The 27,387-nt window shown below is 48.2% G+C and overlaps 1 protein-coding gene across 1 annotated transcript in view; it reads right to left on the bottom strand.

Annotated features, from left to right (window-relative positions):
- Positions 1 to 373: 373 nt before the first annotated feature.
- Positions 374 to 27,387, bottom strand: part of LONRF3 (LON peptidase N-terminal domain and ring finger 3) — a 27,696-nt gene continuing 682 nt past the window's right edge. Inside the window, exons 2-13 of the mRNA XM_044427156.1 lie at positions 26,996 to 27,380; positions 23,740 to 23,858; positions 22,197 to 22,319; positions 17,644 to 17,799; positions 16,172 to 16,412; positions 14,426 to 14,516; positions 12,573 to 12,687; positions 11,201 to 11,322; positions 9,729 to 9,887; positions 7,841 to 8,003; positions 6,995 to 7,144; positions 374 to 5,346 (exon numbers count right to left, since the gene is read on the bottom strand). Of these exons, the coding sequence (XP_044283091.1) occupies positions 5,188 to 5,346; positions 6,995 to 7,144; positions 7,841 to 8,003; positions 9,729 to 9,887; positions 11,201 to 11,322; positions 12,573 to 12,687; positions 14,426 to 14,516; positions 16,172 to 16,412; positions 17,644 to 17,799; positions 22,197 to 22,319; positions 23,740 to 23,858; positions 26,996 to 27,380 (1,983 nt within the window). The 3' untranslated portion in view covers positions 374 to 5,187. The remainder of the gene's footprint in view (positions 5,347 to 6,994; positions 7,145 to 7,840; positions 8,004 to 9,728; positions 9,888 to 11,200; positions 11,323 to 12,572; positions 12,688 to 14,425; positions 14,517 to 16,171; positions 16,413 to 17,643; positions 17,800 to 22,196; positions 22,320 to 23,739; positions 23,859 to 26,995; positions 27,381 to 27,387) is intronic.

Below are 27,387 nucleotides of genomic sequence, written 5' to 3'. Positions count from 1 at the left end.
CTCCTCAAGGGTAAAGTGGGGACATCAGTGTAATGAATAAGCCAAACCACTGGGAACAAGTGGCTGCATTGTACCAGCCTTCTCCAACCTGGTGTCCTCCAGATGTTGTGGGACTACAGTTCCCATCATTCCCAGGGAACAATAGGAGTTACAGTCCAACAATCTGGAGGGAACCAGGTTGAAGCCTGATGTATATCCTTCATGGTGACAGGGCAAGGGGATGTTTTCCTATTTCCCAGGGGCTGGGAGTTGACTTGAGAGAGGTTTGTAGGCTCAACTTGACAAGCCACAGCCAATGAGGGACTGCCCACATCAATTAGGCTTTAGGTTACAAGACAGCACAAGTATTAATGTTGTGATTGCCGACACATGGTAGAGAGACAATATAAATCAAGTTTAATCACCAAACCACTAAATACATAAAGCATTGATGCAAATACTATTATTAATACATCCTAATGCAGGTTTTAATAGACTCAGAAATACATCTCAAACATAACAGAGCTGAACAAAGTGAAAAATAATAAATCTATTTTACAGAAAGAGGTAGCTGAACCATGATAAGAGTTTAAGCTTATTTTCACTTCAAGTTCGTCATAGTGCAAGAGTTTTGTTTTTCCCCTCTAACTATGCTGTACAAAGAGATGGAATTATCCAAGCCCCACAAAAGGTAGGATGCCTTGATATGGCTTGATTTCTGGCATTAGAAAGATTACTGTTTAATGGAGTCACCAAAGAGCAGTGCTGTGCGCCCCTTCCAACAGCCACATTGATGTCGGCCTCGTGGATGAATGCAGAGAAATGAGGCGGCTGAGTAGCATAAAAGCAGAGTAGAACACAGCAGCTGTCCCTAGCTTGATGCCCCCCCGCCCAGATGTGTTGGACTACAATCCCCATCATCCACAGCTGGCCAGGAATGATGGTAGCTGGAGCCTAACACACCTGGAGAAGGTCTGGCTGGATTATATTATTACTAGGTTCAGGTAGGATGTCCCTTTTGCATGTCCCCTTGTGGTCAAAACCACATTGCAGGTAGAAAATTAACACAGCAGAAAGCAGATAGACTCAAATCTGATACATGAATTGCCTCCTTGCAGGGGAGTTGTGTTTCTTTGTTTGTAAATATGGGAGAACGTTCGCAACTGGTACAATGTACTTCAGAACCCCACTCCCTTATTCCTCTGCACATGTAGCTTTGGCTAAAGTCTTGCCAGAAAACATGAAGAAAGGTATGACATGGTTTTTGCTACACTGCTGCTATGTAAACTTTTTTTTTCTGATTCTCACATTTTAGCTTCAATAACTTTTTTAAAAGGCTTTTTCCAGAAGAGAAAGTATATGGCTCATGAAGTCTGAAAGCTCATGAATGGCAACCAATGACGGAATACAGGCACTTCAGTGCAGAGTTAGCTCATTCACATTATGAAAATTTGCAGATTAGGTGCAATTTGAGAATGAAGTTATGGGAGAGAATGATACAACCCTTCTGGTGTTTCATCCACTGAATGTCCACTAGAAGACAAGGTTGCTTTCTACCCCACCCTAGCTTGGACAACTCAGTAAACACACATATTTTGCAAAATATTTACTTCAGAAAAATGGATAGCTGCTCTGCCAAGACTTGTCCTAGTCTGACAGTCTCCGGAAGTTCGTTTGCAAAGCATTCTGGGACACCCTGCAGGTATCCTGCCCACTCAGCATCCACAGCTGCATATCATTGGATTGGTCGGATACCCAGTTAAGGAAGGTGAGCCACTGGTTTAACTGTGCCAGCTTTTAGAACAGAAGAAGAGCATCACTGGCCAGACGACACGGCCATCCAGTCCTGCATTCTGTCCACCGAGTGACCAACAAACTGCCTGCAGGATCCCACACGCAGGACAAGATCGCAACGACTGGTGTACACAGGCAGACTGCCTCTGCCACCTGCAGGAGCACACAGCCATCAGGACTACCAGCCATTCTTGTTTAAAGCCACCCAAATTGGTGGCCAGCACTGCATCTCACGGAAGCTGAATGCCATACTTGGGCAAAGTGCTGTCCCCTTCATAGAACAGCAGCATGGGACGGGGCCAGAAGGCCATCAGGTCCGATCCCCTGCTCAGCGCAGGACCGCAAGTTCAGCCACCCCTCTCAGATGGCTGTCCAGTTGCATCTTGACCTGCCCTGAATCTCCCGATGGCCTTCGTGGAAAGCCTGAAGCATTATGGGAGGGAGAAAAATGGCTCCACTTTTGCCCCTCCATGCGCAATTCTGTCCACCTCTCTCATGCCTCCCCTCACGCAACTTTTTCTCTAAGCTAAACAATCTCAGCTCACTGGAAAGGGCTCCAACCCCTCGATCGTTTTAGCTGTCCTTTCCTGCACTTTTCCCAACTCTATCGTATCTTTTATAAGGTGCACTGACTAGAACTGTGCCCAGTACTCCTGCCCTGTGCACTCCTCGTGGAAAAGTAACAGATTTCTAAAATTAAAAAATACCCAAATCTGTAATAAAAAAACGCCGAGTTCTACATCTCCCTTGTAAGATATAGCTCTGTGTTAGTGGTTTAACTTTTAATTTTATCCGGCAATGCGATCAGACTGGATGCAAATGTTAAAGAGACTGAACTTTGTTTTAAGGGACTGATTTTCAGCATGCGTCAGGTGGAGACGACAGGAAATTTGTCATGAAAGCTTCACCTGCTGAATTTCCTTTCTGACACTCCCAATTAAGGATGCAGTGCATGAGTCCTGTTCACTTTTGCATCCTCCCAACATAATTTGCTCCTCTCACCATCAATTTAGGTATATTTCTGAGAATTTAAGAATAGCTTGCCTGGAAATACAAATAGGAAGACATCTGCCTTTGTAGAGCTGTTACAGAAAAACTGTGCATAATCTGACATCTTCTTTATATTAACAAGTTAAAAGTAAACAGTGAACTGGCTTAAGAGTTTTACATGAAGCTGTTAATGTTATTACAGACCTCTCTGGAGCCTTTTTCCCTACTATTTACATATAGAAGTTGTATTACATGGATGGGATCAGTTTATAAGGAGGTTTTAAAAATTTCCCTTTGAACTCTACAGCATGTTTTCTAATAAGTGTTGTCTGGCATTCATGAACAAAAGAGCAGAAAACACAGGCATGCACAGACAAAGATCTAATATTGCGGTACTGCAATATCCCAGGTGAGAATGGCTCTATTTGCTGCCTCACACTGTTACAAAAAAGAAGCACATGTTATTTAGCCTTGCTTTAAATAAATAACAAGTCAATTTGCAACTCCCTTAGCGTATATTCTCTCTCTGGAGCTGGTATTTCTCTCCCGTTGGTGAATCTCAGGGCTTCTAGCCTCCATCCTGCACCACTGGGTGCCTGGATGACCCCAAGCTCCTATTTTGCCATGCAATGTACACAAGTAGGTATACAACTCCAGTCCTTCTAGGACACTGCCAAATTCAGGCTGGTAAAATATCTCAGCCCCCTGCCTTTTCTTGTTTTCTTTCCATAAATGAAAACATCCCTGGAGTACAAAATGCCCAAAATTTGCACAAGGAGGACACACTTTGAGGCACTAAAGAGGTTAATTACAGGTAATCTCAGCAGGAAAAAAGCCAAGGGTTTGAGCTAAAATGTTCAGCAAGTAAAATCAAGATTCATGGAAGGAAAGCATGTTTATGCTGGTCTGAAGTCTGTAGGCCAAACAATTTTAATATAGATTAATGATAAACAGGCCAAGCAATTTATGAAGGATTATTAATCCTGCATAGCCTCAGGAAAGGTGAACTGTTAAATTACCTATCCTATATTAAACTTGAAATTCATTTTTATGCTGATACCTCCTGGGGGAAACATTCAGTCAAACAATGTCCTTTCCTAGGCAGGATTTGCCTTGCCTGAGGCAGTTTTGTCTGGGGTCATAAAATGTCCCCACAAGCAAACAATGCTAGGCTCGAAATCCATACTGGATGAAGTTAATTTAAAAAACCAAAGTAGTTCCCCGAGCCTTGAAGTCTGCCCATTCCTCCAGCACAATTCACAGTTGCACTCCAGCACACAGACCTGCAATGCACATGCTGAGCAGAACTTTAAAATGCGCTGCTCTTGTCTGAACTTCAGAAATATACATAAGCCACTCTTCCCCACCCGGGTGCCCTTAATATGTGTTTAACTCCAATGCCCTCCACCCACCATCATACTCCAAATCCCAGCTGCAGATAAAGCCAAGGCAGTTGTTGAACGAATCGCAACTGGGTTCCTGAATGCAAAAATAAATGTTCTAACCTTCACAACCAAACGGTTTGGGCTTTTTAAGGAAGGGAAAAGGATGCTGTGGCACATTCCCCAGACACATCTTTGAAATATCGACGAAAGAATGGCAGTATGTGGAAAAGCTGTTAGGGCTCCAGAAAAGGTTGGAGCCAAACAAATTATCCAGGAAATCTTTGTGAACACTGCTATGTACAGGTGCATTTAAAAACCTAAAAACAAACCTAATCCCTTTGGAATTAGACCTGACCAAGTCACTGAAAGAACACAGCAAAATAGTTAGTATTTCGGCTTCACATTAACCCAGGCCAATTTCAATGCAGCTAAAATAATAAAATACAAATGGCTAACGCCCCCTTGAAAAAAAGATTTATGGCAAACAAGTTTTGTTCACTTTCGCTGTATATCCACTCTTGCTTTTATACGCACAAAAGTGAGCATCTTCACTTTGCAGACTCTTCGGTCATTCAATAAACAGTGCAGAAACGGAGAGTCCAGCTCAAGAACATTAAGGCTTACATCCTACTCTAAGTGTCCTTGTCGTACAGAAGTTAAGCCTCGTGGCACACCGTGGACTTATTTCCGGGTAAACATGCTGGGGAATGCATTGCATGGTACCCACTGAAGATCATAGTTTTGCCATGCACGCCTGCTGGAACCCCTTCTTTCTGCAAAAGGCTTCTCTTTAAAACACAATTCCACAATTCTCTTTCTTCAACTGGCATGGAGGGTGCAAAACCCATGGTGGCCAGAACGGCCACATGCGTTGCAAGCAGCTCTTCTCAGACGCATGCGGTCTCTTCTGCCCGACCAGCCGATGCTTGGAATTAGCGTGTGCAAGAGAAGCTTGAAAGGTCTCAGTGTACAGAAGAGGCCACAGTTAGCTGAGATGCATTCAAGTATTGCAAGAGGATTCACAGGACTCCTCAGGGCATCATCGCGCTTTTGCCCGGGACATGAAGGTTAGGATGCGCCTGATGCCGTTGAGCCGGTCTTTCAAGGACGTCATGGCAAGGAACGGGAGCTGAGCTCTGCTCTCAAGAGGTAGGACAGCCAGTATCCACCATCCCCAGGCAGGGCCATTGGGGCTCGCCTGTGGAAGAAAACGCAAGGGTGACGGCTGTTTCGATCTGAATGGCAAGCCCTGCCAGATGGAGGACATGACTCTTCAGAGCTTGCTGTCAAGCTGTGTGATGTGCAGCCGCCAGGCTTTGCCACGGATGTCACACTGGCTAGCTTTAAAATGGGGCTGGCCAGAGGCATGGGGGCTAGCCATGGCCACTGTTCCTGGTGGCCACGTGCTACGCTCGGCATCAGAGGCAGTCTGCCCATTTGCACCAGTTGTGGGGGAACACGGCTGGGCAGGCATTTGCTGAACTCACACAGAACGCCGGACTGTTCGCAGGCCTTTGCTCTGATCACTGGCAGTTCTTATGCTTAATGTTTGCCTCAATGCAGCATTAGGACTTTTATTTATTTGGGAGTTTCTAGCCCATCCAATCACTTTCATCTCTGGACGGCTCACAGGCTCACTTTCGTCTCTGGACTTCAATTCCTGGCAAGCCCCAGCCCGTCACACTGGCCCATTTTTCCCGTGTAAGCATAGGCAGGTCAACTCTTTCAGTTAGCCTTCCCCACTCTTGGACTACAGCTTCCATCATCCCTAGCCAGCAGGGTAACTGGCCCTTTGGGCATGACGGAAGCCCCACACAAGGAATAACTGGCACTGTGGCACATGCAGCTACGGCTGCACAAAAGGGTTTTGCTCTTCAGGGCAAGCCTTTGGGGACATGCAGCACCTCACAGTTGCTTTGTTTGGCTGCTCTTGGAGGTCGCCTCCTTCCCCAGAGGAGCGCCAAAATGCTACTCTGGGATCACAGAAGTACAGGCTTGGAAGCCGGCTCAGGGCTCATGCAGTCCGACCCCTGCTCAGTGTAGGATCCGCCATGCAACAAAGGCACCCCAAGGGATACCTGCTCGGCCTCTGCTGAGACCCGTCCCACAGAGGAGCGCTCACCTCCCCGACCCACCCGGTTCCACTCAGCACAAGTCTCGCTGCTGAGACATCTCTCCTGAAATCCAGCCACACTCTATTTCCTATTTTTTAAAATTTCTCCTTCAAAGAAAGAGCGAGGGTTGGGGGCGATCGCATGCCCCCGTGCTTTGCACTCCAAGTTCCACAATAGATCATGCTCACTCGGGCAGATGGGATTTGCAGTTCAAAGCATCTGGAAGGGCACTGGCTTGCCTAGCCTTCTGCTTTAACAAGAGGCCAGCCTAGATTTCTTAGGGCTCAGGGAATGTGGGGGAGGGGTCCCCAGCACTGCCCTTCTCTATACAGACGGTGGCCATAAGCATTGGGGAAACAAATACACCCCACAAAGAGCCACTTTAAAATAGGATCATCTGCTCTGAGAGGGACCCTCAGGATATGGGAAGTAGAAGCCAAGTACAAGTCCCTATGCCCGCCCGCCCCCTCCTGACCCCCCTCCCACTCCCCACAGCATTCTCAACGCAGCCCTGGCAGACTGCTTGGCCTGAATGGGTTTTCTTCAACGCAGCCTTCTCCAGCTGGGCTCCCTTCAGAGGTGCTGGATGACAGCCCCCAAGGGCACCCAGCTGGGGAATGCTGCTTGAACGGAGTGCTCAAAACAGTGTTCCTGTGCAAACAGGCTGTGCAAACATCATGCACAAAGCCAGGCTGAGATTCTTCTGATGCTGCGCACGGCCATGTGCTGTACCTGTGGGTCTGAGTCCTTGGCAGGCATTGGCCCAAAATGACTGAGGATACGGCTTTTGAGGGCTGGCTGGAGAGAATCAAACCACAGGCAAGCCTGATTGTACACAGAATCGTGGAGCATAGTCAACTTGGTGTATTCTTCCCCTTGTACCTGAAAGTCCAGAGTATAAATAAACAGAGGAGTTTTAATTACAATGCCGGTGGGATTCTAAGAAAAGAACAAGGCACCAATACTGAAAGGTGGATTCAGGAAGCTCAAAGCCTTCCTCTGAAGCTAGATTTTATCTCAGAGGATAACACTGAATAACCTCTGCTGGGCCATGGCCATAAGAAATTAACTGATTGACTGACTGACAATTGAATGCCACCTTCATCTCTTTGGAAGGAAAGTACAATGCAGTGTGAATACTACTAACAACAACAATGCACTTCTCAGCAACTTGATGTCCTCTCCAAGATTCCAACTCTTAAAATCCAAACTTTCTACTGTCCCAGCTGGCTGAGGCTGATGGGGGTTATAGTCAGAAACATCAGGAAGGCATCAGACTGGGGAAAGCCATAGCAAAATATCTATAAAGAGCTTCTTGTGTCCAAAGGCCAGGAATTGGGGAGTTGAGGGTAATGGCTTGCTTTGGCTACCTGGAAAGTCAGGGGCTAATGAGAGATTTTAACCCATGATTTTCCATCCCCCTTTCTTAGCCAGTATGCTTCTTGTCTGCTTACTAGAGGGCTCCCGTAGCAAGCTCATTCAGTGCAGAATGCCAGCCTAGGATGCTGTTCCCCAGGGCGTTGGATGGGCAACCCACCCCATCTGTCTGTACGCCAAGTGGACCAAGTCAATACACACCACCTGATCTTCTATGTACTCGATGTCTGCCGTGTTGTATCCATCGCGTTGGCTGTGCTGGATCACTTTGAACCTCCTCTTGCCGATGCTGTCAACTACAGATCGCCCGTCGGCGAAGAACTCAACGTTCCTGATCTCCAGCATACAGCCATAATCTGCAAAACTGGTGCACAGAAGGGCCCAAGGAAAGAAAAAGGGTTTACTCTTTCTGGCTGTTGTTCCCACAGAACCATTCACTAATCAACAGTGCCATTTCCTGCTACTTCTAGAGACATTACGTTGGCCTATTGCAGCTCTTTTCAGAAGCGATAGTTTTAAGGCACTCCTGACACTCTGATCTTATATCAGGAGCTTCCCTCTGATATAGAGAATAATACCCTAGTTTACAGCTGCAACGGATCCAGCCAGTACCTTGCTTAAAAAATCATGCCCTCAAATGTGAGGTGAAGGCAGCTAGCAGTGCTATGGGTATGTGATCCTTTGCATCCAAAGAGAGGGAAAATGGTCACGGATTCCAGGACGGGCAGCTTTAAAACAGGATGGGCCAAGTTCACAGCAGCTATTCATGGTTACTTTCCCGATGGTCAAATGCTGCGTCCAGCCCATGGGTGCTGCTCATGAGCAGCGGTGCTATGGAACGCGGAGGGAGGGGGTCGCTGCACACATGCCATGCTTGGGTTTCCATAGGCAGTGGGTTGGCCCCAGGCCCACATAATGCTGGACTAGATGGACCCTTGCTCCGACCTAGCTTTTTGTCCTGGGTATGGCTGTAACAGGGCTTTCAGATGTAAGGAAAAGGTTGAGTGACCCAGTCTCAAAACAGGCTACTAGCCAGAAAAATCTAAGTGGGAGGCCCAGGTGCAGAACCAAAGGGCAGAATGTTTTGCTTGTCTGGAATCTGCAAGTGCAAGAGGCACCTTCCGGGGGTGGGACGTGGTGCTAGAGAAAGTCAGCTTTCATGCTTAAAAATATTCCATTAATTCCTAGCTTTCAAAGGTATGCTGAATATTGTGAAATCATACCAAGCATACACAGCTAAGGTGGGCAACTTCTACCCTTCTAGAGGGATTAAGGTGCATCTTTTTCACCCAGCTTTTCAAATTATTGTGGTTCTTAAAGGTTTCTGAAGTTGTTCTAAACCTTTCGCAATTTAATTAAATTCACAATTTATTCAATTATGTCTTTTTATTTTTATGTCTTTTTCTAAAACCTTGGCTGGCTCTCAGAATGGCAATCTAGAAAAACAAAAGATTAATGAATACAAATTGACACAACCTGCAAACTCTCATAATGTAAGGCACTTTTTTGCATGGCGTTATGCAAATATATTCTCTCTTCCACGAACTTATAAACAAATGCATCTCAGGAGTTTTAGCAGCTTTTCAGATGCTGGCTCAAGTGCTGGGCTGATTAAATCTGAAGGAACAACTCCTATAACAACATCACCAAGGAAAGTCCAAAATTGCAGCCACCTGTGTTAAGCTGTATCAACAACCCAGTCCTAAGAGTTTTCATCCAGTGGGAGCAGATGTTTTGAAAACCTGATGGGTCTTCATTGCCCACTCAAGATCAAGCAGACCCCAAATACTTTACATCACAAAAAGGAACCATGTATTGTGTCAGGGAAATTCAGTCCAAATGACCCTCTCCCTGCCCCCTATTGTGAAGACCGCACCCAAGCTTAGAGACCGGGGGGAGGGGGGGACTGACATCAGCACTCCTGCTAATCAAGAAGGCTCATGCTGCACCCTGGCAGCCCGGGTGCCACAACGCCACTGGCTGGCTGTCCAACTATGGCAGCAAAGAGACCCCAGGAACATGACGGGCCAACAAGGGGAGACCTGCTGGGTGTTCGGCACATGGGCCCCTCCCTCCGTCCCTCACTCACCCTTTGACAGGGTCTCCAAGGCACATCCCAAACTGCTTGGTGCCTGTCTCCATGCACCTGCGGATCATCAGTCGGTAGCACGGCTCGAAGATGTGCAGCGGGCACGGGACAGTGGGGTAGGCCATGGTGCAGATGAATATGGGAACGCTCTTATTCAAGCTGCAGGACAAAGCTTGTGTTAAGGCGCGCACGCTCCCAAGCAAAGGCACTGGGGAGGCAGATGGGAAGAGAGGGATGCCCACTGCACAAGTTGTACTCAGAGCTTGTGCACTGCGCTGCAACTGAATACATGTTTGCATCTTTCGGTGCATTTTCTCTAATCCACCAACGGGGCGGCCTGCAACTGTTGTCTATACTGGCCTAGATCACCCAGTCCCAGTGGCGTTTTGGGGAGGGGGCGGTTAGAGCAGCACTTTAAGCCTGACAGCCAAATTCCATTTGGGAAAAGCTCTCGGGGCCACAGTCCAAGGGTTGTTCTGGCCAAGCGACGAATGAGCGCCCTCCGCAAGACATGGTCCTTGGCAGCGCTGTTCAGGCTGGTGGGGTAAAGGAAAAGGGACGGGGCCAACACCACCAGCTTATCGTAGCTTGATGCTCTTACCACCAAGGACTGAGTCTCAGGAGAGGCATTTATACCTTTTAGGCTGGGAAAGAAATGGTACAAATGCCAGCAGGGCATGATTTGGGGAAAGAGGCCAGGGCCAGGGAAAGAGACCCAAATTGAGCTGGGTTTAGGTGCTGGGAATCAAGTGCTTCTCAAGCAGATGTCTAATTATGAAGTCCTCATCTTAATCTTGTAACCCACCCCCGCAAACCCAGTATTTTCCCACTGCTTTTTCCCTCGTCTTCTCCCCGACCCCCAGAACACAGAATCTGAAAAGGAGGAAAAGACAGAATAGTGACTGGAAGCACTAGGACTCCATCTGGAAGCAGCCCCAGTATCAGGTTGGTGCTACAGGTATCCAGTTACATGGATGGTTCTGCAACGAAGAAGCAGAATCTGACCCCACTGTTTTAAAAACAGAAAGCCCACCTGTTACCCAAATCATTATACTTGACTTAAGAAGAAGAGACCGCTTTCTGGGAGGGCAAGTGGCAGAAGGCAAAGACAAGTCTGATTGTGTTTACATTCGCAGCTCTGAAGAGGAATTTTGGGTGGTGGGCTAGCTAAAATAAGGCAAGGGAAGCCCTGTTGTGTCTTGTCAAGACACAGATGCTGTCTTGTGCAGGACTAGGCAGACGTTGGGGGTGTGGAGGCTGCACTGCCCACTTCCACTAGTGCGGCCTCCTGCTCCCAAAGTTGCCACCACAACAAGAAGTGCAGCGCTTTCCTCAGCTTTGCGTATTTGACACGGCTAGAGGAGATTCAGCGAGGGGAGCAGTGGCAGCCCCCTCAGCACAGCTCGCCCTGGGCATGCCGTCCACAGGTGGCCCCTCCCAGAGCCTGGTGGCTGGAGGGAAGGGGAACCTACTTGGAAAGTTCCGCGATTTCCTCTTCATAAAGCTTTCTCCGCTCCATGAGCTCCTCAGGAAGGTACTTTGCGATCAGTTCCTCCATGAGCACCGTCTTACAGTGTTTTCTCAAGGCCAAGCACTGCAGAAGGAAATGGGGTTGTCAGCCACAGCACAGAAACTGCAGGGGTCCTACTACAGCATTGGAACACACAGACTTCGTATTCATCCGCCTGCCTTTGTGTGCACACACCTGTGTGTGCCCCCTCTGGTTAGCAGACGTCTGGCAGGCTGGAATGGCAGCACAGGGCCCTTCCGAGGCATCCTGTCCTGAGATGTGGCTTACGGCAGTGGTTTTCAACCGCTGGTCTGGGCACCGGAGCTGGTCCGTGGGAGACTGCCTGCTGGTCCATGGGGGGCTGCATCCTGCTCACTGTGGACTGGCACAGGGGCTGGCTGTGTGCCAACTCTTCCTCAGTTGGCATTGTGTTCATGGGGGGTGCACTCATGAGGGACGGGGAAGAGGAAAGACGGCTCGGTGGGAGCTGGCTGGAAGCATTTGGGTATTTTGTTGGCATTGTTTGTTGCTTGGTTTCTGGTTGTTTTGGAGAATTTTCATTTTTTTGGAATTGTGTCTGGAAACTAATACACAGAATACTATACTATGTGCCTGGTGCTTTTTGTTTCTGCCTTGGTGGTCCCCGCGGTGGTTTTCCTGTTTTTGCCAGCTCCCAGCTGTGGAGCTGGTCTGTGGAAAGAACCAGACTAGTGTCCTTCTCAAAACCGCCAGATGGCAAGGCACTGCATGAGAAGCTGGCCTACCTCACAGGGTTCTTCTGAGGATACAATGCAGCAATCCCTGTATATGCCACCTCGAGCAATTTGGAGGAAAGGTGGTGTATGATGTGACAATACTAACAGCACTACCACTTGTAATTGAGGAGATTCTAGGACAGAAGCTTGTTCAGCTACATCCCACCTTCCAGTTTTAATACGAAGAGGTGGTCTTGCAGATTTCGAGTTATGAGCAGGAGAATGTACAATGAAACGCTCTTCCATTTATCCTTTGCCTATCCATCATCATCACACATTGTTTTCTCCCTCCTACACCGTAGTCAAAACAATTAAAAACAGACTGAGTATGGAGAAACTATGGCCGCATCGTCCGCTTCCACTGCAGCCCTAAAGGAGCTAGGTCTTTTCAGTGGTGGCCCCACACCCGATGTCTCCTACCTTCAGGCTTGCACACTGGGCAGACCGTGCATGTGATGGGTGGCATGTGCCCCCGGCTTCTCTGTGCAAGAGACCTGATCAGCGCTGCTACACCGGAGCTGCCTAGTTCTGCCAACAGCTTGGCATTACCCCCTCCCAAAGCACAACAGGTAGACTTACCTCTGACAGTTCCTCCTTGCACAGGGGACATTTTGGGTTGTGATCCAGGCACCTTTCGAGGCATTTCAGGCAGAAAGTGTGTCCACAAGGAGTGGTGACAGGTTCATAGAAGAGCCTGGAATGAGAGGGGCATCTGAGTTTTAAAAAGCACTCTCAGCAGTTTGCATTTACAACCATTTCCAGGCCACCTGGCAATGGGGAAGTCCAAAGCCTTCAAAGAGTAGGAAATACTAGGAAAGTTACAAGCCGGACCTGCAACAAAATGATACAGCATGCAGTGCTCCTGCCCTGGGTTCCAGCCAGCCATGCCCTGTTCCAGGATGATCCACCCATTCCTCCCTCCTTTCCCACTTTTTCTATTTGCTTCTTCCTCACCATTCCTCAGCCACTGAGCAGGCACAGTCCTCACTGGCTCTTTTGCTCACCTACTGCCCTCAGTTGTTTTCCCTGATTAAAAGGAGAGCAGCTTCTGCAAAGCGCAGGGTTTTCCTGGCTTGTGGGTGCTTCCCTCTCGGGCACGGGTGCTGCTGTTTTGGCTACATAAGGAGCCACACTTAGATAAAGGGATTGCTGTTGGCATGTAGCTGTGTTTCCTCATTCTAAAAGGCAGAGATCCTTCTTGTAAGGCCTAGTCCCTGTCAGGAATTGCCTTAAATTGGAATCTGTTGCTGTTTTTGCTGTTTCCTACATTTTTGGCCACACCCCATAGCCTTCAGCCCCTCCCATCACTGGAACCTGCCCACCTCCACCCCGGAGAGGTCGTCCAGAATGGAATGCAGCCTCTGGGCTGAATGCGTGTAGCACCTTTGCTGCAAAGCAAGCACAAGTGCCCCCATCAGAACTGGGTGCATTGCAGGTGTTTTGCAAGCACCTGGGCTGGCCGCTCAGTCACTTACTCACTGAACAGATGTGGGTCAACTGCACTTCTTGTTTGGGCTGCCAAACTAGGGCAGCGGATGCTTTGCTCACTGGAGATGAGGTCACCGGGATCCCCAGACTAGGCGATTCAGATTCGCTGGCATTTTGTAATGGACACCCTTGATGGGTGGCAAAATTCCTCAAGTTAAAACAGAAGGACACAGGCCTGGGCCAAATTTCCAGCCTACCACCTGCCTGGATCCTCAGAAACAAATGTCTTCTCGGTTACGGCACATGTAGCTGCTGCCTATAGCGCCTATTTCCCCTCAGGGCATGGGCGCCACCCTCTGGGCCTAAGCATCTCCCAGGGACTACTCTTAGGACTAGCTGATGATACCTTGTTCCATCCTAATCCAAGCTTAACTCCAAGCTGGCATTATGTCCTGTTAAAGCTTGAGCTGTGAGTCCTGGCACAATGGGGTGGAATGGTTTTGTCTTCAAGAGCAGAAAGGAAGCAAGTGAATGCACTCAAGGTTCATTTCTGGTCGCTAAAGTGCATCACTAACAGCTGCATCTCTGTGCCAGGCATGAAATGCGTCCCGGTTCATTTTGGGTCGGCATTTCTGCTGTGGACCAGAGCGCAAGACGCCACCCATGTTTGAGCATGCAGTGTGACTCATGGAACACACACGCAGATACATTTAAAAAATGCACATGCTTTTAAAATGTGCATGAATGTGTACTTTTCAAAAAAGGCGCACCAACTCAGTATGACCAGTGGGGGAAATGGGTACATTTAAAAATATGCACAACTGATGCCCACACAGGAAAAATGCACATGCTGATATGCAGTTCTCTGAAGAAAGCAAAACAAAACACCCCATCTGGAAGGAAATTCAAGGTGGAATTAGAGAGCCTTAGACAGCTCCAGTTGCGCTGATCCGTCCGTACACCCCGGCCCTGTGCTGGTCCACCCAGTCCAAGGGCACAAATACCTCATGCACAGCGAGCATTCCAGGTCAGATGGATCCACGAATTCAAACAAAACACCGTTTCCAGCACTGGACCCTTTAGTGTCGGTTGTATCTATCAAAGACAAGGGGGGGAAGGCAACCATGTCACAGAGCTGGAAAAAGCAGGCATTGTGCTGATGTCAAACGCATACACTTAGTCACAGAAATGTCGACTCCACACACCCACAATCAGTGACCTCATTTTGTGGGAAATGATTTTTCTAGGCACCTTGCATTGCAGTACCTTAGAATCAACCCCAGGAACACAAAATTCCAACTTTCTGATGTGTTTAATTCTAACGTTATACATTAGGAAAGTGCATTGGCAGTTCTCCCCAACCCGGCACCCTCTGGAGGTGTGGGATTACAAGACTGATCAACCCCAATGTGGAGGTGGTGGGAGTTTCAGTCCAACACATTTGGAAAGCAGCAAAGTTGCCATTAGCCCCACCTCTCAGGCTGAGGAGGACTTTCAAGAACACAAGAAAACCCACACTGGATAGAACCAAAGGTCCAGCTCTCCGCACAGGTGGCGGCAACCCATCCACCCCCAGGATCCCTTGACCTTCATGGGTTCAGGACCTGCTCCTGCCCAAGCTCCTCAGCAACTACCACCTCTGGTAATGGGGGGAACCCATAGTCCACAAGGCTAGTAGCCACTGGTAGCCTCCTCCCTCATGAATCTGCCCAATCCCCTTGTAAAGCCAGCCAGACTGGCAGAAAATTCCCATGGCAGCAAATTCCTAGTTTAACTCTATGATGTATGAAGAAGGACTTCCTTTGATCTGTCCTAAACCTCCCACCAATCACCTTCATGCAACAAGGAAGCAAACTAGTATTATTTTTATTATGATTACATTTATAAACTGCCATTTTCCTCCCTGCAAGGAACCCAAGGTGGCATGCGTGGTCCTCTTGTCCATTTCATCCCCACAACCTGCAGAACGAGGTGCTAGAAATCTGGCCTGTATCACTTCACAAAGCAGGGTAGCGCTTTTCGTTTTGCAAGCTACTCCCACTTTAGAAAACACCCCTCTGCAAACTCCATGCGCTTAGGGAACTAGTCTCATCCTCTAATTTTCTTTCTCTTTTCTGATGTGTAAGTATAACACAGGCTTCTGTTTATTTCTGCACAGCAGGTAGATTTTCTACAGCTAAAAAAAGGGTGTGCATTCACATATCATTGCAATTAAGTATCCAAGTATCTCATGTTGCATATCCATGGGCAAAATCTTCCTAGTTTCTCCTCTTTTAAATTCACTCCATTTCAATCCCAGCCTTGGATTTTAATTCCCGCCCCCCCCATCTGCCAAATAAAATAAAATAGAATAAATAAAAATAAAAATGGTATGGCCTTTGGTGTTTATCTTTCAACATGTCTTTAAAAAACTGGGCACATTTTATGAGCATTCTTGCCAATGCGGACACTTTAAAAAGCGATTCATTGTGTGTATGTGTTTTCAGATGGACACATTTTGTGCCCCTGTTCTGAAATGCAGGCACTCCTGTGCTTTCTTCGACTGAACAGCACTGTAACTTTCGGACACATGCAGATGTTGATGATAAACTGTACCCTGGTTCATGCTGAGGTTCAGAAAGTGTGAATTTGACAAGTTTCTGCGGAAGTGTGCATGCGACAGATTTCTTATCTACTTCTCTCTGTCCAATCATAACATTCACCCTTCTGAATGGGATGTGGAGCCTTAATCAGAAGTATATGCAGCTTACCTGTTTTCATAACTTTGGTTGACCGGTCAGTGTTTGAGACTTCTGAGTCAAGCTTTCTCTTTAGAATCCTACAATTCTCAGAAATAAGAATGGCAGACTTTGTTGTTGAGGCGGTATGTGTGTTCTCATCCAGGTTTCCTTTCCGGCCCTCTGTCCCTTGGACAGGTTTTCCAGAGCTGCCACAGTCTTTCGCTTTCTGATCCTCATGGGGAATGAGACTCTTTTCTTGCTCCACATTTGCCTGCACAAAAGAGACAAGGTTACTGCTGATCTCACAAGACCTTCAAAGGACTTATTTTGACACACACTTGCATAGCCAAGGTGACAGAGCACACAACGACCGTACAACCAAAGGCTTTGAACAGGAAAGCAAGCAAACCTCAATGGACTGCTCAGAGGGCGGTATACCAAGAGCATCATTCCATCACCTATTTCTATGACTGAAGAACGGATAAAAGTCAAGCTTAATTTTCATAGCTGGGATCACTGGCATGGAGGACATTTAAATGCCTAAAGGCAGAAGTCCTCAAGATCTACCTTGGAAGACAAGGACATTTTGATTGCTCCTTCCTTTGAATTTGTTTTCAGTCTTAGCAAGACCAGCAACTTCTGCTTTCATCACATCTTACAGCATCACACCCATATTAAAAGAGTCCTGTTTTCCTTTTCCCTGCTCTTCCTGTTTTTCCTTTTGCACTATGTCTTGCCAACTACAGGGCAGGGACTGTCTCATTTCCATTGATCCCTAAGCCCACTGGGGAACCTTTCCTTCAAAAGCACGAAGGCTATAAAGAAGTAAAACCAATCAATACATACATAGCTATGAATATCCATCTGAATTCATTGGCTCCGAGATGCAAGATTCCTTCTTTATAACCCAAGAGAGCCTAACCTCATTTTGGAAATGAAACTCCTTTTTTTCCAAAACCTTGACCAATGCAAACTCATTCAATATATCTGTCCAATGCCAGTCCCTGTGCTAAGGCTCTTCCAACTCAGAGGATACCTCCCCTTCTGCCAATAACATGTTCCATATTATTAACATATTCCACGTAACATGTTAATAACAACACTTATTGACATGTTAATAAGTCCCACAAAAATGATACACATGGAATTCCACCCCCACCCCTAAGGTTTTTTCTTTCTCTGCCTTTTATACATCTTAATCCACAACCACAAGTTGCTGCTGACATGTGATGGGATTGCACATTTGCGCAGGCATTTCTTAGCACTGGGGAAATGGTTGCAAAAGATTTGAGAGGTCCTGGAAACTACCTGAGTGAATGATTATGCGCACACAACAAACGACTTGTGTAGAGAAGCCCATGGAAAGGGGCTCCTTGGCCCTTAGGCTCGCTTCTAAGCACCTTCAGCAGCAAGCGGACGCAAACTGCACAACCCCCCCCCCCACACCATCTCTCCCACAACAAAATATGCCACAAAAACACAGAACCACTGATGAGCATTACCTTGAGCAAACTCTGCAGGCTTTGGCTGGTGGCCCCAGAAGCCACTGAACTTGAAAGGTTCCCTTTTAATCCGGAGTGATGGGACGACAGCAGCAAGACGCTGTGCAAGTTTTCCTGAGCATTCCCCGGTATATGCGAAAATATATTAAGTAGAAGCTACGAGATAAAACAAACACGCATACTTGGCTATTTGGTTTGGCGATGGAGCATGCACTTGCATGTGGAAGCTTCCATGCAGCTCCATTTAAAAGGACGAGGTGGCAGGTGGCAGAGGGACCGCCCCCACCTGACAGCCCAGAGAGCTGCTTCTGGTCACATTAGACCACACTTCCCCAACCAAGTGCCCTCCAGAGGTGTTGGACTTAGGCAAGTCTGTAGTTTGTCTCTGACTGGTATTTATCCCGTCTACTCACATGCTGCACAAGGGTGTAGCTGCCTGAGAAAGGGGACTTCCACTGGGACCAAACTAGCAGCCAGAATGGTATCATTGCGGTATTATTGCATGATCTGTCTGCAGGGCCAGTGACTCCGGCTAATGCCTGGTGGGAGGAGTACTGCACTGGGATTCAGGAGGTCTTGGCTCTAGTCCCTACTTGGTCATGCAGCTCACTGGGTGATCCTGGGCCAGCCAATGACTCTTAGCCTAACCTACGAGAGGTGGTTGAGGCCCCATCGGTGTGGGTGTTCAAGGACAGGCTGGACGTCCACATGGTGGGCATGTCGTGAGTAGAGCCGGCTGGAGCCAGGGGTCAGGCTAGATGGCCTGGAAGGCCCCTTCTGACTCGCTCTGTTTCTATGTTTCTATCTCGCTGGGTTGTTGCAGGTTCAGATGGAAAAGGAGGAAGACCATGCAAGCAGCTATGGATTCTCTGCAAGGCTAAGAAGGGTGTGGTATAAATGCAACAGGAGCGACCACAACAGCAGCAGCAGCAGCTCAGCTGACTGCCTGGATGAGCCCCGCTTCCAGGCAGCAGCCAGAATGCTTCAGAAAGAGGCGGCCCCTGCTCTTGCACAGCCCAACCAAGAATCGGTGTGTTCGCTGTGAAGTTCCTGGCAGCCCAGGTGTACACGCAGTACCGCAGCCGATGACTCCAACCAACGCACTGTTACGCAGCTTTGCAACATTGCAGTGCCTTGTTCAGGCATGCCAAGATAAGTGAAACCACACAAGGCTAGTGTTTGGCATGGGAAAGGAGTGTGCTGACACACCAGGAAGGAAGGCAAAGTTTCTAAACAGGGCACAGAGGAGTTTATTTGTCATCTGAGAAAAAGCAATTAAGTTTTAACACTGGGTGCCAAACAGCTCCAGGGACTGGCAGGGGGAAGGTCATGGTGACGTGCTGGTGACACCAGTTACTGGCCAATCAGCACCTGCTCCCAGACACCTGAGGCATGGCAAAGCCCTGCAGAACTGGCTTTTCAAAGCTTGCCCAAAGGCAGAAAGGCTGCGCATGTGCACATGCCCGAGCACAGCAGCACTGCGGTCCTTGTGCTAACTCATTATTATCTGGACCCATTTCAGTCTGGCTTCAGACCCGGGTACGGCACTGAATCTGCCTTGGTCGCCCTGTACAATGACCTGTGCAGGGAGAGAGACCGGAAATGCGTCCCTGTTGGTTCTCCTGGACCTCTCAGCAGCTTTCGATGCCATTGACCATGATATCCTTCTGGATAGGCTAGTGGGATTGGGGGTCGGAGGCACTGCTTTGCAGTGGTTCCGCTCCTATCTCAATGGCCGATTCCAGAAGGTGGTGCTGGGGGACTATGGCTCTGCGCCATGGCAGCTATGCCATGGAGTTCCGCAGGGGTCCATTTTGTCCCCCTTGCTATTCAACATCTACATGAAACTGCTGGGAGAGGTCATCAGGAGGTGTGGGCTGTGGAATCATCAGTACGCTGATGATACCCAGCTCTACCTCTCGTTTTCCACCAATCCAGGTGAGGCAGTGTTTGTGCTGAACTGGTGCCTGGCCAAGGTAATGGGCTGGATGAGGGCCAATAAACTGAAGCTCAATCCGGACAAGACGGAGGTCCTGTTGGTGGGTGGTTTGGGCTTCGGGGTGGGGGACTTGGGTATTATCCTAAATGGGGTCGCACTCCCTCTGAGGGACAGGGTTCGCAGCTTAGGAGTGCTCCTTGACCCTGAGCTGTCTCTAGAAGCTCAGGTGACGGCGGTGGCGAGGAGTGCTTTCCTTCAGCTTCAGCTGATCCATCAGCTGCGTCCCTTCCTGGAGAACGACTGCCTGGCGACAGTGACACACGCGTTGGTAACTTCCCGATTAGATTTCTGCAACGCGCTCTATGTGGGGCTACCCTTGAAGATGGTCCAGATACTTCAACTGGTGCAGAATAGAACTGCCAGGCTGCTGACAGGGACTGGGTGTTGTTCTCATATAACCCCAGTTCTCCGTCAGCTCCACTGGCTCCCGATTGAAGTCCGGGCCCAATTCAAGGTGTTGGTTATGACTATAAAGCCCTCAACGGCTTGGGTCCTGGGTATCTAAAGGAATGCTTACGCCCATGTATGCCCTCCCGGCCCTTGAGATCAGCAACAGATGCCCTTCTCCGGGAACCCTCTGTGAATGATATTAGGAGGATGAGTACCCGGAAGAAGACCTTCTCTGCAGTGGCGCCCCATCTGTGGAATGCGCTCCCCAGAGAGGTCTGCCTGGCGCCCTTGTTATTTGTTTTTCGGTGCCAGGCTAAGACCTTTTTATTTAAAACTTATTTTAAGTGTTAATTTATTGGTTATTTATAGGATTTTAAATCTTTTAAGCCGAGATGCACTGGGTTTTAATATTTTTATTGTATAATTTTGTTCTTCTTGTGAGCCGCCCCGAGGCTTTGTTGCGATGGGGGTGGCATAAAAATGTTTTAAATAAATAAATAAATAAACTCAGCTTTTTTTAACGGGCTGTATCTGTTGTGACCCTCATAGATCTTTGCTTAGATATCTGAGGCAACAACTGATAAGCAATTGGCCAGAAACATTAATATTATTATTAATACTGCCAGTAGCATCAGTGTGCCTGGTGCTTTGCAAACTGAGAGGAGACAATCCCCTGCCCCAAGAAGCATGCAATCTAAAATTAGAAATAGGGAAGCAACAGAGGAAGACAAAGAGGCTGGGTAAAACAGGCAAGGAAAATGTGATTATTTCAGTTATGTGTATTGCAGCACTGTCAGAGAAGGATGTGTCAAAGGATTTTCTGAAAATATGAGTTTGGGGATGAATTTGAAGAGAGGGAGTCATGCATGTCAGGGAGACCATTCCAAGAAAATGGAGCACCAGGAGAAAATGATACGAACTCAACCCCATCCCTGTAGGAGTTTCAAAAATAAGTATATAAAATGGCAGAAAGTGAAGAGGAACTAAAGAACCTCTTGATGTGGGTGAAGGAGGACAGCACAAAAGTTGGCTTGAAACTCAACATCAAGAAAACGAAGATCACGGCATCCGGTCCTCTCACTTCCTGGCAAATAGATGGGGAAGAAATGGAGGTACTGACAGATTTTATTTTCCTGGGCTTCAAGATCACCGCAGACAGGGACTGCAGCCAAGAAATTAAAAGACGCTTGCTCCTGGGGAGGAAAGCTATGGCAAATCTAGACAGCATACTAAAAAGCAGAGACATCACCCTGCCAACAAAAGTGTGCATAGTCAAGGCTATGGTTTTCCCAGTTGCAATGTATGGCTGTGAGAGTTGGACCATAAGGAAGGCTGAGTGCCGAAGAATTGAGGCCTTTGAATTGTGGTGCTGGAGGAGACTCCTGCGAGTCCCTTGGACTGCAAGGGGATCAAACCGGTCAGTCCTAGAGGAGATCAACCCTGACTGCTCTTTAGAAGGCCAGATACTGAAGAGGAAACTCAAATACTTTGGCCACCTAATGAGAAGGAAGGACTTCCTGGAGAAGAGCCTAATGCTGGGAACAATAGATGGCAAAAGAAGAAGGGGACAGCAGAGGATGAGGTGGCTGGATGGGGTCACTGAAGCAGTTGGTGTGAGCTTGAGTGGACTCTGGGGGATGGTGGAGGACAGGAAGGCCTGGAGGAATGTTGTTCATGGGGTCGCGATGGGTCGGACATGACTTTGCGACTAACAACAACAAACATATTTTTTTAACCGGAGCACAGAAAAGATACACATATAAGCATATATGCAGTGCTTTAAAATGTGGGCATGCCCTGAAGAGGCTAGGTTTTATGACTAAGCAAATATTCAGTCTGCCAGCTAGCATGTTTGCCATTTGCTCTGGGAAGTCCGGAAGAAGCAGGGTGAGACACCCGTTGCAACATCTGTGATCATTCCAAATTGAATTGCTTTGTGCTCCACACTTTATACAGTAACAACAAAACCATGGTTCTCTGCCCTACAGAGCTTGCATCAGTTACGCTCAGAGATTACAATGTTGAGGGTCACACTGAAGCGACACTGCCGAAGGGCAACCATGTTCTGGAAACCAACTGGCTGTTTGCTTTCTAAAGGACAGGGGATGTCAGAATGCTGCATCCAGAGGTACGACCATGAGCCAGAAAGGTTTTTGAGACTCACCCTCTGAGCCTCCAGTTTGGCCATTCTATTTCCACTATCCAAAGTGAGGCAGAATAAAAACTCGTGTAAAGCTTCTTCTGCTTTCCCCAGGTTAGCCAGCGCTTGTCCCTTCCGAAGGTGGCCCTGCAAGAAAAGGGAATAGAGGTTAGCTGTTTTCTGAGGCCCTCCTGCCAAAGCTCAGCACCTGAAGGAACGATATCATGCCACCATGTGGCAGAGAAGATGGCACGCGGACAGTGGGTTCAGACATGCCAAACAACCCTGCATGGTTACCCCAGTTTGTCGTCACTGTGGTTTCTTCCCTCCCTGATCAGTCCTCCCACTGCTGGCAGGATTCCCATCTGCCACTGCACCTGAAATTCAATACCAAGGTGCACTGCTCCTTGCCTACATTGCCTGCTTCTTCCTCATCGGTTGGCACATTGGTTTGCTCTTTCCAGGGAATTCTGTCTCGTTGCGTAGCAGGACAGTGGAACCCGTGAACCTGGGTTCAACCAACACAACAAGCCATGGTAGTACAGAGAAACCAGAATAAACCTTTGCTTTTTTTCCTGTTTCTCCAGCCTACGCTTACCATGATGAAATACCATGATGGGATTCAGATGGCATGACAGACCAACAATGATAAAAAGCCATCATGGCCAGAGCTCATATCTGAAGTATGTGCAAGGACAGAAATGTACTTTGAATATGGTCAGAGATGCTCTCATCACGGATTAGTTACAGCCCAATCCACATTCTTGGGATTCGGAGCAAGATCTCTGAGAAAGGGCCACAGCTCAGTGGTGAAGCCCTTGCCTTGCATGTTCAGTCCCTGATATCTCAAGACAGGGCTAGCAATGGCCTGTGTCTGAATCCCAGAGAGCCACAGTTGGTTAATACAGACAACAAACTGGCCAGCATGTCACAGCTTCCTGCACCCGAGTTTGGCTTCTAGGCACACCTTACTCCAAACACTTACACATAAAAACACCACAGATGCTGAGCATTTATATAGGCCCTTGGGAGGATCTGAAACAATTCACACTCTTTGTGTTGTTACACTTCATAATAACCCCGTATGGCAGGCAGGTATTATTATCCCCTACTGTGGATGCAGACTGTGTCTGAAAGGGGGTGTTTCACTTAACCAAACGCGTTGATGAAAGAGGCAAGACTCAAACAAGAGGTATCTGGGACTCTCACTATGCAATAACAGCTCGTCTGTGGTGAGCAGGATTGCTTCCAGGTGAGCAGGCATGGACTCTTCCTTAAACTAGGTAATCTTCTAGAAACAAAGAATCTTGTGTAAACTTCCTCTCCATGTCCTTTCAGGCCACTGGTTTACCAAGAAGGACCAAAATATTCAAGGAGGAGTGACTTCTGTGCACCCAGAACCTCCCTGCACATGAGAGTCAGGCATTCAACAAGCTGCAATTCACTGCCAAGCCTCATCAGCCAAGCGACTTCCAGCCGTGAGAGCAGGAGTGACAAGCCATGGGGCACCGACTCCTGCTGTGCCATAGCGAAGCACAAAAGATTTAAACAGGGAGGGGGCACTTACCTTGACCCAGTACGGCTGGAGCTTACAGGCTATTTCTGCATCACTCAGTGCCTCTTTGCAATATTTCAAAGCTGAATTAATCTGGGACCGGTTGCTATACAACAAATGATCATTGGGAGCTGTAAGTAATGGAAACATTGACTCAGTACAACTATTAATTAAACTATCAGCACGACTGATGGACACACTATCTTTCAGCATCACTTGCTTCGCTTGTGTGTCCTGGGAATACCCATTATGAAAGTTTAAAATTAACTACAGCTCTCTCTCTCTTGGGAACGGATGCCATGAGAACCACTGCATTTGTCTTACACAAAACATTTGAAGAGTCGTCAGGGAGATATACAACTCTACTGTTCTTGGAAATCAGTGTGTGTACATATGGAATTAAGGTTTTATTTATTGCTATTCCATGCATATCCCCCCTTTTTCCCTTTTGAAGGAATCCTCCTCTTCCTGTCCATTTTGTCTTGTGAAGTAGGTTAGATTGCGAATTGACGACTGGCCCCAAATCACCAGTAAGGCTCATGGTTGAGAGGGGGTTAGAAGCTGGATCTTCTGTGCCCCAGTAGAATACTCTAACCACTAGACTACTGCACAGGGAGGGGCAGAAATACGGCTTGGGAAATTCTGAAGTTTCCCTGCATGGCCACAGCTCTTCCTGTCCATGTTGTCTTTTCTTTAACCACCGTTTTGGTTTCTCCAGCTTTTGCGCAGTTTCTACTCCACATTCTGTGAAGTTGATCTGGCTCTCCCAGGGCTGAGCTGCTGATAGTTAAGAGCTTTAAGCAAACATATGCCAGTATTCTTTGGTATACCCTTCTGCTATTACTGTTGGCCCATCCAGCACAGGAATATGGCCCTCAGGAGCGTCTCTAAATTGGAAATCGGCTGTTAGGCCGAAAGGCTCTGCTCTCCTGCCTGAGCGGATGCCAGCATTTAAAATGAGTAACTGCAGTAAGCAATGCCAATAATTCAGTGATATTTCCGAAGATGCTATTTAAAAGTCTTCAGTGTAATCTCTGCATACGATCGTTACAGACACATCATGTTAAATGCACAATCACTTTTAGTGTATGAGTGAAATCGGGGATTGTTAGTCTTTAGGCCTGTGGAATCTACTTAGGGTTTCTTTGGGGGGAGGGTCCCCCTAAGATTCCATGGTGCAAAGGAAGCACATTCAGAGGGAAAAAATTCTGAGCCCAGGAATTATTTTGAGTGCCAGAACTGGATGGAATTTGCAACTCTTCTGCACAAAAATTTACGTTTTGCCCACTCCTGGGACAGCAGGAACGCAACCAAGATTGCTCTCTTGCAATTTCTGTTCAGAATAAAAAATATCTCCCTGTAGTTTTCTTTACTAGCAACTCCCTCCTGCAGCAGTGGTAGAGCTTTTCATCCTGACCACTGGAGGAAAGGGCTAATTTCCCCCCTTGCCCAGTCCTGAATCCCAGAGCTACTTAATAACAACAAATACAGAGCCATGAAATGTGGGCACACGGTTCTTGCAATGCATCGTCTGGCTCCCTGGATGCATCCACAAGTTCACGAATTGGAATCAGCCATATTGTAATATGCACTTTGATTCACACCACATCCACACACACTAAGTGTGTGTGTACAAATCCTTATATGGCCTACCCAGCTGAAGGTATACTGGGAATTGTAGGAATGTTTAAACATGCCTTCGATGTTACAGCGACATAAGATTCGTTGCTGGTTTTGCTGCAATAGACTTCAGCAGAAACTGTTATTATATAGCTTTACAGCTTGGGAAGTTCTGTGCTTCTTCAATCTTTGTTTAAAGCTGCACTATGGCAGAAAAGAAAAAGGTAATGATCCTTGATGAAGGAGATCCCTCAAATCAGACCTAACAAGCCTGTTTAAACAAATGTCTCTTTATGAACTACAGCAACGTCTTAATAATCCAAGATTGTATGATGCTTTAGAAATGGAGGGGGTGTGAAAGGCAGCGATTCATGTCCATATGTAAAACCTCAATTTAATTTTGCTGAGTGAGAGGCCGTGACAGTGAGTCATTGGCAATTTGGCTAAATATGACCAGCCCTCCAAGAGGATGCTTTTGGAAACACGACCCATTTCTCCCTCGCTTCCCTCGTTACACAACCATCCCATGGGGGTGGGGGTGGCAGCAGAGAATTCAGACCGGACTACCAAGCTTATGCAACACACTGTTCTCCTGACCTACTTTCACTTAGGACTAAATAAACAGACTTTTGTGGAAATTCAAGAATAACACACCCATTTCACAGGCTGGGGAGAAGGGGTATCCTTGGTTGGTTTCCCTTACCACTTCTTCTGGAGTAGAAAGAGATGGCATGCAAGAAAATGAAGGGCTTTGGGTGTTTTGCTGATCTTAACATCTTCCAGTGGGAAATCTTAAGCTTAAGAGGAACAACAAGCTAAGCCTAGATCAAAACACAGATTACTGCTGCCAGCATCGCAGAAATGACAGATGCATTCTGTGACAATACTTAGGCTTTCTACAGCGCCTCCAAATAGCAATGCCAAGCGACAGTTCCGTCTTCTAAAGCACAAAACCACTGGGGGTAGCTGGCCATCTTCGTGAGAGGCTGCCAAAAGGTGGCTGGCGTAGACCTGGGGGACAGAGGATCTCTGCATGTGCCCCAATTCCCAAACTTAGCATATACTAGGCTGAAGCTGCCTGCACGTACAGTGAATCTTCTTAGCCAACGTGCAGTAGGGATACAACTGATTCTGACGAAATAGGCAGGATCCGAGTAGTAGAAACTCGGGTTCATAAGGTTACCAACTTTTCTCCAATGATCCCTTCTCCTCTGCCTGGAAATTAAGCCATCGAAGCATTAACCGTTCCTTTCTTTCTCATCTGCCACTGTGAACCTCATCTACTGAATTTCTACGAGAAATCAGGATTGGTTTTGTTTCTTAAGCTTTAGAAGCTGCAAACTGGTGGGAGTGACTGCGGCCCCCCCCCCTGCATATTTATGTCTGGATGGCTGCAGCGTCGAGGGGGATCTGCACGTGTGCACACACTGTCCCAGAGATCAAACCCAGCTCCCCAACACAACCCTTTCCCCCTTTCACGCGAGGAAAACGATCCATTCAGTTGCGAGTCGGCACGGGAAAAGGACCCGCGCTAGACACGCGCGGGCAAACGGGACAGCGGCACCACCGGCCGCCTGGAGTTGCGCGGGGGAAAGGAGGGCACCGCGGGCCCCTCCTGTCCCGGACCGGGCGCGGGGAGCGAGGTTACCTAAGCGGACCGCTTCGTCGTAGCGCTGAAGGGCGGCCTGCAGCTTCCCCTCCTTGTACAAGAGGGTCCCCTCGTGCCGGAGCCGCGACGCCTTCACCCGCTCGGGGAACCACTTCGCCAGCAGGCCGCTCAGCACGACGTTGACCCGGAGCCGCGGCCGCGCGCCCGCGGAGCCCGCCGCCGGGCAGAGGCTGCAGAGCGCCGCCCGGGCCCGCGGCCCCTCCAGGCACGCCTTGCAGAACGTGTGTCCGCACGGCAGCGAGACGGGCTCGTGCAGGAAGCCGTGGCACTGGCGGCACCCGAACCAGGGCTGGCCGCCCGCCGCGCCCCCGCCGCCGCCGCCCGCCGGGCCGCCGCCGAGGCGGCGCGCCAGGCCGTCCACCAGCTCGCCC

The sequence above is a fragment of the Varanus komodoensis genome, unplaced genomic scaffold, assembly GCF_004798865.1.
Source record: "Varanus komodoensis strain SLA01 unplaced genomic scaffold, ASM479886v1 scaffold18_3, whole genome shotgun sequence".
Classification (NCBI taxonomy): domain Eukaryota; kingdom Metazoa; phylum Chordata; class Lepidosauria; order Squamata; family Varanidae; genus Varanus; species Varanus komodoensis.
This window is presented reverse-complemented; position numbering and strand designations above follow the sequence as displayed.